Here is a 13,434-nt window from a genome sequence, read left to right as displayed (position 1 = left end):
TATATTTATTCCGCCACTCTGATAAATTTATGGTGGTAGCATGTGATATGGATAAGGATGCAGTGTGCCCTTTTATGACAAAAAGTACTACGCATATTTTTTTTTTATGTTTTCTCCTGTTTAGTTCGTTGTTGATTCCCTCTCTGGACTTTGATATTTCACGATATTTCCCTTGAATGCTTCATTCGAAAAGGTAGAGTTATGGCTTGATGTGCTCAAAAGCTGTTATATGTGGGAAGTTCCTATATTTGTCTTCTTCTGGTTACATCTCAAACATATTTGATTCATACTTTGAAGAGTGCATTTGGTTTGTTCTAATAAATGTATTTTCGATAGTTTTTTCCCCTTCTCTTTGAGAAATACATGTTTTAGAAATTGAGCATGGCGTTTTTATTTCGCTTTCTTCCTTGCTGATGCAATCATGTCCTAGAATGAGCTCTAATGTGGAAGGCAAAGTATCAAGTCAAGAAAGAAAAAGGTCCAAAAAGAAGATTGTTGGGTCTGGTTAAATTTGACGGTAATTATAATTGTTTGTTTAAGGTTTTATGCCCTCTCCTGGGATACCTATAAAACTGAAGTTTGGCTGATGAGGGGTATCTATCCTATGATTGGTGGGCTTAACTTATATTTGTATCGGAGCTGGTTAGACTTAAAAAAGGAGTTTTGTGCCAAAAATGATTTAGGTTTTTCAGCAGTTTATATGTTGCAGAAAAGTTACTTTGCTTGTAGTTTTTTAAAATATAATTGCTAGTAATAAAGTTTTATGTGGCATTATATTTTTCAGCATAGAGATTTTCTTGAAAGAGATTCTTCCAGATCTGTGCAATTTATGTTCCTAGTGATTAACTTTTGACAAAACATGCAAGTGGATGATTTTTTGATATTGTGAGTACTACGAATCTACATATGTGCCACTCATTTACTATTGAACTCCTGCTGGTTAACAACATTTTCTCTCTCAGCCATCCTATCTTTATTGTTTTGGATTTTTTTGCCTATTGTTACATGATGTTCACTTGCATATGTGCAGAAAGACAACATAAGGAACCAACGGGAGAACGTTGTTCTTTCCATAGCTAATGCACAGTCCCGACTTGGCATACCTAGTCAGGCTGATATTGTGAGTACTCTATTAGGCTGGTCTTGTGTTTGTTGTGGCAGTTAATATAACTTTGCAATTCATGTCTTGTTTCCATTTTCGGGGATTTATTATATTCTTTGTCAGGAGAAAACATATATATTTTTTCCCTTTCTAGCTATTGTTTGTTTTATAAATTTTTTATTTTCCTTGGCTGGCTGTATTGGAAGTCAGTCGGTAGCTTGATAACAAATTGAAGTCTTCAGATCAAACTTCAGATGTTAAAATTGCTAATTAATCTAGATTGATCCAGAAATTTCATATGATCATTATTTCGTTTCACCCTTAGGCTTGATACTGAACCTTAAGTTGCTATGATTTCTTGTTGGAGGCTGCTACAGGTCCCTTGTAATACCCCTTGCTACTTGGACTTAAATTGACCTTGCAGATCACTGTGCTTCTACAATTTTTTAGTCAGGTGTTTGGTTTATCACATTCTTTGGTTGAAGTCATTGAATGTGGAGTATCCATTGAACTAATTTCTAAAACTAATTGCTCATTTTTTAACCTTTTTCTTGGTGTCATAAAAGACGGGCTTTGGAGAAGATGAAAAAGGATTGTAAAGGAGAAATTAGTGAGACAGTTGCTTTCGTCTTTTGTACACAAAGGTTTAGTCATTAGTGTCTAATGGTCACTTCATAAATGCATTAGGTGAAGGTGATTCTTGGGATTCTACCAGCTGGGCTTTTATCTATAACGCTTTCGTAATTTTTTTATTTTTTTTTTCTATTTGTGCAGAAAATTGACGAGAAAGCAATCAATGAAGTATTTTTGAAGGTGCTGGACAACTACATCAAATGGTGCAAGTACCTGCGAATACGGCTTGTGTGGAATAGGTCACTTCTACGACTTGATGATTATCTATTAAACTTGGTCATTTTGAATTTCAGTTGCTTGAATTTCAGTTTCCTTCTTCAGTTTGGAGGCGATCACTAGGGACAGAAAACTATTTTTGGTTTCACTGTACTTCCTTATATGGGGTGAAGCTGCGAATGTCCGTTTCCTTCCTGAATGCATTTGCTACATTTTTCACCATGTAAGCAGGCCATTGGTTCACATCTTTAAATTGGGTTTCTGTTTGCTGACTTGAAATTTCTTATTCTGAATGATGACTGCTAATTTTTTTTCTTACCATGTTTAGCGTTTCTTCTTCTGTTTACCATTTATGATTCTATGTGAAGAAGGCTATTGGCTATGTTGACTAATTTTGAGTTTTGCTACTGTGTAAAGTGAAGTTGAAGGAAGAAATTAAACTCAAGGTTTTTCCTCTCGAATGTTTAAATGTTGATTGGAGGCTTTTTTCATTTATAATTTTGCAGATGGCAAAAGAATTAGATGCAATATTGGATCATGGAGAAGCTAATCCCTCTACTAGTTGTATGACTGAAAATGGCTCCCCTAACTTCCTTGAGCAAATCATCTATCCTATTTATAAGACAATGACAGCGGTAAGAAGGTTTCTCACCAATTAGTCCTTATGTATTGGAGTCTCTTTGCTACTATTATGACTGGGAATCATCGAAGTTTGTTCGAAAATTTTATCGTTCTCTGTATTACCACTGTATACAATGTAAGTTGGGATGAGGCTTGCTGATTTATTTATTTTTTCCCTTGTGTTCTGGTCAAACCTTTGAAGTAATGAGTCTTACTCATGCATAATTGATATTTTTTGTTGATGTTTATTAGAACATCTTGCAAAAGATCTGAAAAGTTATGCCATAAAGTTGAGTGGGTTATATTTGGAATCTTTTCTATTGAGAATTATGTATTATTCTATATTTCTTTTGCCTAAATAGGTAGCTGTTTCTTTAGTTTCCTGAAATTCATTAGTAGGGGTATTTGTAAATTCCTAGATTTTCTGTGATTAGGCAGGCTATAAATGTTGACCTATCAAAAAAGAAAGGAAAGCAGTAATTAGTTATTCTTTGGTCTTTATTATGATATTTTTCTTTGGTTTTTCCTAGTTATGTTGTTCATTTCTTAGTTTTTCTTGCTTGTACCCGTGACTTTAAATAATGAAGATCAGATTTTCTTTTTTGGAGAAGAAAAAAGAATTTCATTGCAGGGCCCCAAAAGGAAGAGAGAAAAGGGGGGGCTGAGACTATCTTTTAAGAGATTAGATCGATTACATTGAATTTACAAGTTCTATTGCACCAATACCCTAACTATAACAATAAAATGACGACCATTGAATTTCAAGAACATCTAAATGGGACGTTAACCCCTCTTAGTCGCTCTTATTTTGCATTTTCCATGTAAACAGAGATATGAAAAATATAATGGCGTTAAATTTTTTGTCTCATTACTGAGCTTCTGTAGAAAGTCAAGGCATTTGGCTCATTCTCGGCAGACTTGGCGATGCATATAATCTTAATAGTACACATTACTTTTCTCAATCCCTATCTTTGATATTTGAAAGTCATTTGTACTCGCTTTTGTTTGGTATATCCTCATGTCTTGTAGTGTATTTACTTAATTGATGTATGTGCAGGAAGCTGATAGAAACAATAATGGAAAAGCTGCACATTCAGCATGGAGGAATTATGATGATTTCAATGAATTTTTTTGGTTTGTTCAAAGAGGAATCTTAATAACTTTCAGATCCATTATATTTGTATGTGCGCTACTAATTGTGCTGAGTTTTCTTATATGTAGGTCACGTGCTTGCTTTAAGCTGAGCTGGCCAATGAGGGAAAATTCACCGTTTTTGTTGAAGCCCAAAACGCGAAAAAGGGTAAGTCTTACTTATGCTTTGTGGTCCTGGCTTCCAAGTTCTATTATTGCCCGCTTTAAAATTATTTGAATCTTAGCACTCACACAATTCTTTGAATGTGTGGAAGTTTTAAGTCTTGTATTGTGTTAATAGAGGAGAGGAATGATTTGAGCTGAGCTATCTCTAATAACTTTTTTTGCTGAAAAATTGCATATTTTCTTTATTTTGACTTATACGCATAATTCTTTCAACTAATGACATTTTAATTGTGCCTATCATGATAAGTTCTTTTCCCTTTCCTCTTTTTCTAAATCACATGTTATGTTAGTGTAATAAGCAGGGTATTGTTTCTCTTCCTTTATTTTTTCTTTCGAAGATAAAATATTTTGTAATGGGGGCACCCGGAACCAGGGTCCCAAGTAGATGGAGAAAATTGGGGCATTGTCCAGTGTTTTTTCCTTTTTATGGCAGTTTATTGGTAGTTTTATCAATATGTTACTTATGTATCTCATAAGAATTTGGAATAATTGATCTGGCCTCATTGTTGTAATCTTAGAATCTACTCCTTTGTAGGATAATGATAGTATTTGTCAATAATAGCTCTATAAGCACTCTCCATTCACTGAGTTGTTTTGGACTAAATTTATTATACAAATAACGTAGATGGTGATTTGGTACGGTTGGTAGCATGTTTAATCTAGTCAATCACAGAAAGAATTGAAGATAGAAATCCCTATGAATGAGACACGAGGAATTTAGTGTGGCTACATTCATTTGAGAGAAACTCTGCTTATGTCAATAAGAAGATAAGAGTTTTAGCGGGGTTGCAATTCATCCTATTTTTGAGTTGGTATTTGCCATATTAGATTTATGTTTGCCCCTTGCCCAACTCGCTTCACTCTGTTACAAAATGGCTACAAACCATTTCACCACCTATTAAAGCAATCTTTATTTAATATTAGACTCTTTTTTCAACGAGGACTATGGGATGGTCAATCTCTTGAACTTTGCACAGGGAAGATAACAAGCATCATGCGATACTCATCATTGTTTTCACAGTTTCTGTTAAATGGCAATTACTATTGGTACAATATATTTGAATTTATGTGGATATCCTGTTTGAACAGTTGAAGGAAGATGGGTGTTTTAATTTTTATTTACTAGAGATAGTCACAGTATCATGACGACTTCTAGAAAAGGACAAGGAATAATGGAGCCTATGTTGTCTTCTAGTCTTAGCATCAGATGTTTGTCTGTTAAATTCAGTTAATTTTAACGTTTTATTCACAATTTTGTTTCTGTTTTAATTTTTCTGTGAGTTGACAGACTGGAAAAAGCACTTTCGTTGAGCATCGAACCTTTTTTCACCTCTATCGAAGTTTTCACCGTCTTTGGATCTTCTTGGCTGTAATGTTCCAGGTCAAATTTATGCTCACTGATCTTACTATTGTTTTGATCTTGAAAAGAAACTTTTTCATGTTCAAAATTACAATGTTCTCCCTCCCTCTTTCTTTATGTAATGTAGGCTTTGACGATCATAGCTTTCAATAGCAGCCACATCAATTCAGACACGTTTAAATATGTGCTTAGTATTGGGCCAACATTTGCCATCATGAACTTTGTTGAAAGTATGTTGTTTGTACTTCCAAATATTTTGAACTTATTATTTTAAATGCTCTCAGGTATATTCTCGTTCATTTTTATTGTTGTTGTTGTTTATCATTGCTTATGCAGGCTGTTTAGACATCTTGCTTATGTTTGGGGCTTACTCAACTGCGAGGGCCATGGCTATCACAAGGCTGGTTATTAGGTTTCTTTGGTATGGCTCGGGCTCTGTCGGTGTAACATTTCTTTATGTGTAAGGAACCTCACTTTTCGTTTGCCTTTTTCAGTTACCCAAACATGTCTTCTCTTGTTTATGTTTGATAACCAGGTCACAAACACGCTTGTATGCTCAATGTGTTAACAATTTGCAGGAAGGTTCTGCAGGAAACTCATGAGCGAAACGCGAGTTCGTTCTATTTTCATATATACATCATTGTGCTGGGTGTTTATGCAGCGTTGCGCTTAGTCCTTGCTCTGTTACTTAAGTTTCCTGCTTGTCATGCTATATCTGAGATGTCTGATCACCCATTCTTCCTAATTTTCAAGTGGATTTATCAGGTTGGTCCTGTTCGGTATGTATTTTATAAAGCTTTTCATAAATGTTTAACTGCTTATTCTGATTCATCAATTGGATATTGCAGGAGCGGTACTTTGTTGGGCGTGGTCTTTTTGAGAGAATGAGTGATTATATCAGGTTTGCTGTCTTTCGTGCAGAAATTTGGACTTGTTGCTGTCTGTTAATGGTTCTGTTTGAATTACATTTTTGAGTTGGTTTATGTTGTTATATGCTTAGATAGGATTATGCTCAAGGACAATGCTAGAGACCCCCAAAATATGACCCCCAAAAGTCCCCCAAATCTATGTGGCATTAAAATAGCCATTGATTAAAAAACACACATGTAGGACCCACTTCACATCCAACACTCCACATTAAATGAGGGTCTTTTGGGAGTCTCGAGCATTATCCAATACTCAATGCAGTTTTGCTAGTGGTATGGAGGCTATATATTCCACCTCTATGCCATTATTGATTGCGGTAACTGGTAAGACTGTTTTCATTTAGGAGGAAGTTAATTTTGAAGAAGTTTACTTTAAAGTTCTCATATGATTGAATAATTATTATCTTCAACCATTTCTAAGTTTGGTTTGATGTTAATGATATTCCTGTCAATTGTTTTAATGTGTGGACCAATGTAACTTTCATTTTTATTCAACATTATGTTGAAGTGGAAATCTTGCACTTTCCCAATGACAGAGTAGGGATTTAAATCAGATGACATATTTTATTGTACAATTGTTGTGAGCATGTCGAAAAGATAATTCTGTAAGGCTTTCTAAAGGCTGATATTCTTTTCCTGAGCAAGCTTGAATCATTGGAGTCAAATGGCATTCAATCTGATTCTTGATCTTGCCACATATATAGAGAAAAATTATTATTTTTTCTTATATATTGCAGGTATGTTATCTATTGGTTGGTGATCTTCCTGTGCAAATTCACATTTGCTTACTTTCTTCAGGCAAGCCATCATGTTCTAATGACCACGAGCTTTTATTATTTGAGCATAGCTTCTTTTATAGTTATATTTTCATTTACATGTTTTGAATAAATTGGCTTACTGTGCATAACATGCTCACTTACTATTTGGTAGTGCAGATTAAACCTCTGGTCGAACCCACCAAAACAATTGTAGACCTTTCATTTTTGCAGTATTCATGGCATGATTTGATCTCAAAGAGTAAGTTCAATGTTTTTTAAGCTACTCCTGTGCTGTCATTCGGGTTATTTTTTGTTGGCCTAGTCTTGCTTTAGTTGTGCTTTGGCATGTATTATATTGCAATCAAGGAAAAGCTTGAAAGGGAAATTGGATGTGCATTTTAGACTTGAACCTTGTAGAAGCACCATATTAAGTGACCAACACCAGATGATCAGGCATTTGGATTTAATCTTTTTAATAGATTCAGGTAGGGCAGTAGTTTGTTTTGCCTCAAAGAAGAAACACGTGTAATTAGTACAAATGATTTCATCACAAATTAAAAACATCTAACCTTCTCTTCAAATTTGGAGGCAATCAAGTATATGTCCTGTAGTGATTGGGGTTTATGAGGGTCCCGAAGCTCATTTCTGTTTAATCATTAATGATACCTGGTGTGCAGTTGGGAAGCTCTACTGCATTGCGGCTCTATATCTCTTCTTTGCCACAATTTTATGCTAAATGCAAATGTTGATCAATGAATTAACAGTGCTGTGTTCAATTAACGGTTGTTATAACCCATCAAATAGAAAAGTGGACTGAATTCATGTTTGCACAGAGAACCTGTTAGCTCTATGGTTTTTGGTCGTTGTTGGTCAAAGTCAAAATTGGCAAAGCCGGTTTGGAAACCGGGTGATGTTACCAGAGTTAGCTGGTTTTGTGATTATTTAAGATTTTTCAACTGTTTCTGTGTCTTTAATATATGTTTTCCAATTGGTGTATACATACTTTAGTTTGACTATACTTTTCTATTTGTCTCATATTTAATATTATGCAGCTGGTTTAACTGTGGTTAAACTGGAACTGGGCCATTTGGACTGCAGCTGGCTAGTTTGTAGATAGCTCGATGGTCCAGTTCCCATTCGTTGCTGGAATTTAGTTTTGTGATGCAATAGTATATTATATACATCTAATTGTCGTTTACAATAGTTGTTAGGAATAAAAAAAAATTCATCAGCCCTGACAGCCTCATATTAAACTTGTAGAAAAAAACACAGATGATGTTTAGCGGTGTTGTAACTCTCCTTTATGCACCTCTTTGGTGCTTTAATAAAACTTTTTTTTCCCTTCCATTTAAAAGATATATTCTATTAAAAGTAAACATGACTTTCTAGTTTCCCATTCTCTAAAAATGATATTCACTTTAGGAAAGTACTTTTACATTTCTATCCATCCTATATGCGGTACATATCTGAAGTAGAATGGACTTTGCTTGGTGATATATTGCAAAAAGCAGAATGGCTTTTATGAGTCCTCTTTATTGGTATTAGTTCAAAAATAATGCCATAGTCCCTTGCTCATTTTCGCCTTTATATTTTGGCAGACAATAATAATGCCTTGACTGTAGCAAGCATATGGGCACCTGTTGTTGCTGTAAGTATTTTCTTTCCCTTCATACGTTTGAAAGGAAGGTATTAGCTTAATAAGTGAATATTCTGTATCACCAAATCTGATTCTGGAAAATTAAGTGCAATACCAGAATGATAGTCACTGAAGACCAGAGGTACAGATGGAAATGTATCAGTATCACACGCTGGCTTCAGGGCCTATAATTTCATATTTTTTCTTTAGGTGCTCATAAATTGTTTTATAGATAGATGCTCTTGAAATTAAAAACTTATGCTACATCATCATTTCTTCTTCTTTTTTTTGGTCTCTTTTTTGGCCAGATCTATCTCATGGACATTCACATATGGTACACTATTCTGTCAGCCATTGTTGGTGGTGTAATGGGCGCACGGGCTCGCTTGGGCGAGGTGTATATCTGCTTGAATTTTTTCTATATGCTTAATGAATTCTAGGATTGATGTGTGATTGTTATTCCTTTTGGCATTTGTGTGAATCACTATATGGTTACTTTTGGCAGATACGTTCAATCGAAATGGTGCATAAACGTTTTGAGAGCTTTCCAGAAGCCTTTGTCAAGAATCTTGTTTCTACACAAGCGAAAAGGTAGCACTGCTTGTTTACCTGTTTATAAGTGGACAATTTAAGAGGCTTTGATGCGGGCTTTGTATTCGAATATGGGAAGTACTTATTGTTCTTCAGTTTGATTGTCCTAAGTTTCTGTGAATGTGTATTGTAATCATAGTAATTGCTAAGATCCCTTTATCTTTCATTCAGTGAAGTCTTTGGCAAGAAAAAAAACGATAATGGACCAGCCAAATTGAACGAATAGGATAGGCTTAGGTTCCCTGGTTTGCTGGGTTGATTCACTTATCTATGCTCTAGTTTTGAATTGCCCGCTTGGGTTTTTTTTGGATAGCTGGCTCTCAAATCTTAAGCTTTGTTTGACTGGAACTTGTTCCAATATTTTTGAGAGGCTTAGGCCTTGATTTGTTTTGCTGGCTTGTTTGGGTTGCACCCCCTCGGTGCCGTTAATAAAATTTTTCCTTTAAAAAAAGAAAGTTTTGAATTGCCAGATCATATCTTCTCTGCTACAGGTTGCATGGTCCATTCTCCATTAAATAGTGTCATCCTTCCCAAGAATAATAACAGAACTTTTTAATGTTGTCGTGTTTTTTTGGCATTTTTTTGAGTGGCATTGTACTTTTGAGATGGTTAGTGGCTGCTTTATAGTATTTTTTTATCTGTGAGTGGTTAGGAGAGTTACAATACCATTAAAATATTTTTGTCTTGCCATCATAGTCAATAGTTAGTCTGAGGGTGACAAAGGAAAATACTTGTGATTGCAAAAGTCTAGGGGGAAAAAAACAAAATAAACGCTTAAAGTTGATTTCAATTGTCCGCTTGCTCATGCGTTAGAACTTTGACTGGTGTTACTGTGTTAGTATATGTATAAACGATATGAAATTCCCCAGGCCAACAAGTAAAATTTATTGGCTTGAGTGGCAAAGTAACTAATCTTAACAGGTATTGGAGTAGTTCTTGGGTTCAAACCTTAGCTTTTGCAATTTAAACTCCGTTTGTTGCTGGCCCAAATGAGGGGCCTTGTGTGAGTGTAGTCATAGTGTTGGGCCTCGTTTGTTGTGTCCAACCCACACGTGAGGGGAAGTGTTAGAATATGTATAAAGGATGTGAAATGCCCCAACCCAACAAGTTAACTTATTGACTTGAATGACAAAGTAAATAATCTTAAGAGCGGGAAAGTAACAAATGACGAGCTTTTGAAGCCGTAGAGACACAGATTGGAAAAGCTTTAGATGATTGGTTTAATGCTTTTAAGATTGTGGGTTTCATGTCAAGATGGATGATTGCATCATCTGTAATGTTATGGGTTATTCTGTTATAACTTAATTGTTTGTTTTGTCTTTTTCCTTGTTTTGTACTGTCTTGGGTGGTACCCTTTTAGTGCCCTTCAATAAAGTTTTCCCATTTTTAAAAAAAAAAGAACAGAGAAAAGACCTCTATCTTGACCTCTGTAGGTAATATTTATTTCGAAACCAAAAGAACTTTATGAGAGGGTCACACAAGACAGAAACTACCGAAATAGACCTAAGTTGAGTACCACGAATATTTATGATTCACGCTACACTTCTTTGCTTCAGAAAGATGGACGATTCTGTATTTGCTTGAGCACCATAACTGTGGTTCAATATTTTCAAATGTTTTTGAATTATATTTCTTTCTCACCCATCTTAGTAACTTACCCATCATTGTGCTTTAGCAGGATGCCATTCAATGCACAAGCATCTCAGGTGAGTGTTTAATATCTTCTTTTTGCCCTTTTCTTTTCCTTTTTATTGAACTCAAAGTTTCTCTTTATTTTACTGCACTTTCCTTGATTTTCTTAGTTAGGATGCAAAATTACTACATGACAGTTGAACAAATTAGTGTACAAAAAAAAAACTGCATATTGAAATATGATTTCGAAAATAGTTGTTGCAAAGCTTATCGAGTAGAAATCTCTGTTTATGAAAGGAATGTGCAAGTTTTTTTTTGAAAGAGGTTGTGATGGGCATCTAAGATTGTCCGATCGTGTCAAGATGGGCGTTGGACACATTCTTTGATGTTGGTTTTTCATTTAAATAATGGAACGACAACTGTTTATTTGGTAGTTATCCATCTGTTGCATGGAATGTTTCACGGGTCAAGTTAACTGAACTTTCATATTAGTACCAATAGTTTAAAATTAACAGTGATTTCTGTTACTCATTTCTTTGAATGACTTTAAATTTTAAGAGAAAAATGACCAAAAAATGCTTTAGCGTTAAAGAACCTGCTAAGAATAACTAAGAACGCGAATTTTTTTATAGTGGAAAATTTCGGTGTGAGTAAGTTACATTTATTGGGTGCAGTGCGACCATTTATTTTTACTGACTGAATACATACCTTCCCTGCATTAGAAAGTTTTCAATGTTGTCGTAATATTCTTTTTCTGCATTATATTTATATTGGCTATCTACGAGTATTTGTCTGAATGCTATTAACTGTTGTAATTGGTTAATGCAGGAATCTCAAGATATGAACAAGACATATGCTGCCCTATTTGCCCCATTTTGGAATGAGATGGTCAAAAGCTTTCGGGAGGAAGATTTTATCAGTAACAGGTAGTTACTTTAGCTTGGTGCAATCAATTATGGTGATTTGTCTTAAATCCTAAGTTTTATTCTATCACTTTGTTTTCTTATTTAGCTTGCTGCAGTCAATTATGTCGATTGCTCTTAAATTCTTATTTTTATTCTCACTTTGTTTTCTTATATGCTTTCAGGGAGATGGACTTGCTTTGCATGCCTAGTAACGCAGGAAGCCTAAGATTAGTCCAATGGCCATTATTTCTTCTGAGCAGTAAGGTGCAGTTTGTTAATGGTGAATTGGAACTCATTATCAGTTGGAGACTCTGGTAGTAAACTTTAATACTCTGTTTGCTTAATTATTCCCTTTTTTTTCAGATTCTATTGGCAGTTGATTTGGCTATAGACTGCAAAGATACACAGAAAGATCTATGGGATAGAATATGTAGAGATGAATACATGGCATATGCAGTTCAGGAGTGCTACTATAGTATTGAAAAAATATTACACTCCCTAGTCGATGGAGAGGGAAGGCTTTGGTAAGAGTCCCTTTTTCATTGTTGTACCGTTTGACTTGGCCCCCTCCTTGTTGATGATAGTTTTTTGACACTCTTTAATTCTCATGTTTTTCATATTGTAAAAGCATTTATTTAATTTTGTGCTCTATGGTTGTCCTTGTATATAAATGACAGGGTCGAAAGAATCTTCCGTGAAATCAACAACAGCATATTGGAGGGCTCTCTTGTTATAACTTTATCTCTTAAGAAGCTTCCAACGGTGTTATCAAGATTTACTGCACTAACTGGATTAATGGTATATTTTTTATTTGTTTTATACATTACGGTTATATGACAACAAAAAATTGTTGGTTCAGATGGTTAAGTTAGTTGTTTGAACCTCTTAGCGCATGTGCATGGGAGGTCGCAGGTTCTAACATCCACTCTAGCACGATTTGGTGTTATTTTTGCATTGGGTTTCGGTCAGGACTAAACCGGCCCATGTGGTTTGCGGGTATTGCATGTGGCCCGTGGGTTTACCATTGGGGTGGAGTCCAGTGGGCTGTGCATTCGGTGGGTTCGCTCGTCACCGAAAAAAAATTATATGCTGAGCTTTATTTTACAGTTTCTGCTGAAAACTAATAACTTTTTTCTTTTTGTTGAACTTACAAGCCATCATTTAGCTCACTTTTGAAGGCTCTACAACTTCATTTTTGTTTTACCCTTTCTGGCAATATGGGCTAGGTGATCCTTTTACTTTGGGGTTATGTATGTTTGTATATATTGCGTTTCAAATTGATATATCTTGACGAGCATTGGCAATTAGGCATGATGCTATGCTGGTCATATCTAATCTGCTTTAATTTTTTTATCGCTCAATAGTGACGAAATACTTTTTATTTCTGAATCTTTATAATGTTTTTATTTGAATTTAGTATTGTTTTCTGTTAAAAGGTTTATTTGAATGTGAAGCAGTATGGCTTTAAAAAAAATGAGGTATCCACATTAATGGAAGACTAGTTGTTTCCATGTTGTCCTTTAATGCCTTTTATGAGTGCTTTGACTGGGCCATTCAGATTTGATATTCTCTTCTCTGCTTTGCTTCTTTTTGAAGCTAAAACAAGGAATTCAACCTGTTTCCATGTTGTCCTTTAATGCCTTTTATGAGTGCTTTGACTGGGCCATTCAGATTTGATATTCTCTTCTCTGCTTTGCTTCTTTTTGAAGCTAAAACAAGGAATTCAACCTTAAATGA

The 13,434-nt window shown here is 35.0% G+C and overlaps 1 protein-coding gene across 2 annotated transcripts in view; it reads left to right on the top strand.

Moving 5' to 3' along the window:
* LOC119985315 (callose synthase 10) overlaps window positions 1-13,434 on the top strand; it is a 31,007-nt gene that overhangs the window by 3,702 nt on the left and 13,871 nt on the right. The window contains exons 7-27 of one of the 2 annotated variants that reach the window (XM_038829577.1): window positions 1,031-1,120; window positions 1,877-1,974; window positions 2,057-2,174; window positions 2,458-2,586; window positions 3,630-3,706; window positions 3,794-3,872; window positions 5,178-5,270; window positions 5,377-5,479; window positions 5,586-5,709; window positions 5,828-6,014; window positions 6,098-6,150; window positions 6,913-6,973; window positions 7,111-7,192; window positions 8,532-8,581; window positions 8,878-8,964; window positions 9,075-9,160; window positions 10,836-10,866; window positions 11,621-11,718; window positions 11,880-11,961; window positions 12,061-12,221; window positions 12,375-12,495. In XM_038829577.1, coding sequence (XP_038685505.1) covers window positions 1,031-1,120; window positions 1,877-1,974; window positions 2,057-2,174; window positions 2,458-2,586; window positions 3,630-3,706; window positions 3,794-3,872; window positions 5,178-5,270; window positions 5,377-5,479; window positions 5,586-5,709; window positions 5,828-6,014; window positions 6,098-6,150; window positions 6,913-6,973; window positions 7,111-7,192; window positions 8,532-8,581; window positions 8,878-8,964; window positions 9,075-9,160; window positions 10,836-10,866; window positions 11,621-11,718; window positions 11,880-11,961; window positions 12,061-12,221; window positions 12,375-12,495 — 2,010 coding nt within the window. The remainder of the gene's footprint in view (window positions 1-1,030; window positions 1,121-1,876; window positions 1,975-2,056; window positions 2,175-2,457; window positions 2,587-3,629; window positions 3,707-3,793; window positions 3,873-5,177; window positions 5,271-5,376; window positions 5,480-5,585; window positions 5,710-5,827; window positions 6,015-6,097; window positions 6,151-6,912; window positions 6,974-7,110; window positions 7,193-8,531; window positions 8,582-8,877; window positions 8,965-9,074; window positions 9,161-10,835; window positions 10,867-11,620; window positions 11,719-11,879; window positions 11,962-12,060; window positions 12,222-12,374; window positions 12,496-13,434) is intronic. The other variant, XM_038829578.1, reaches the window with a different exon arrangement.

The sequence above is a fragment of the Tripterygium wilfordii genome, chromosome 19, assembly GCF_013401445.1.
Source record: "Tripterygium wilfordii isolate XIE 37 chromosome 19, ASM1340144v1, whole genome shotgun sequence".
NCBI lineage: Eukaryota > Viridiplantae > Streptophyta > Magnoliopsida > Celastrales > Celastraceae > Tripterygium > Tripterygium wilfordii.
Note: the sequence above shows the minus strand (reverse complement) of the source record. Positions and strands in the feature narration are given on the sequence as shown.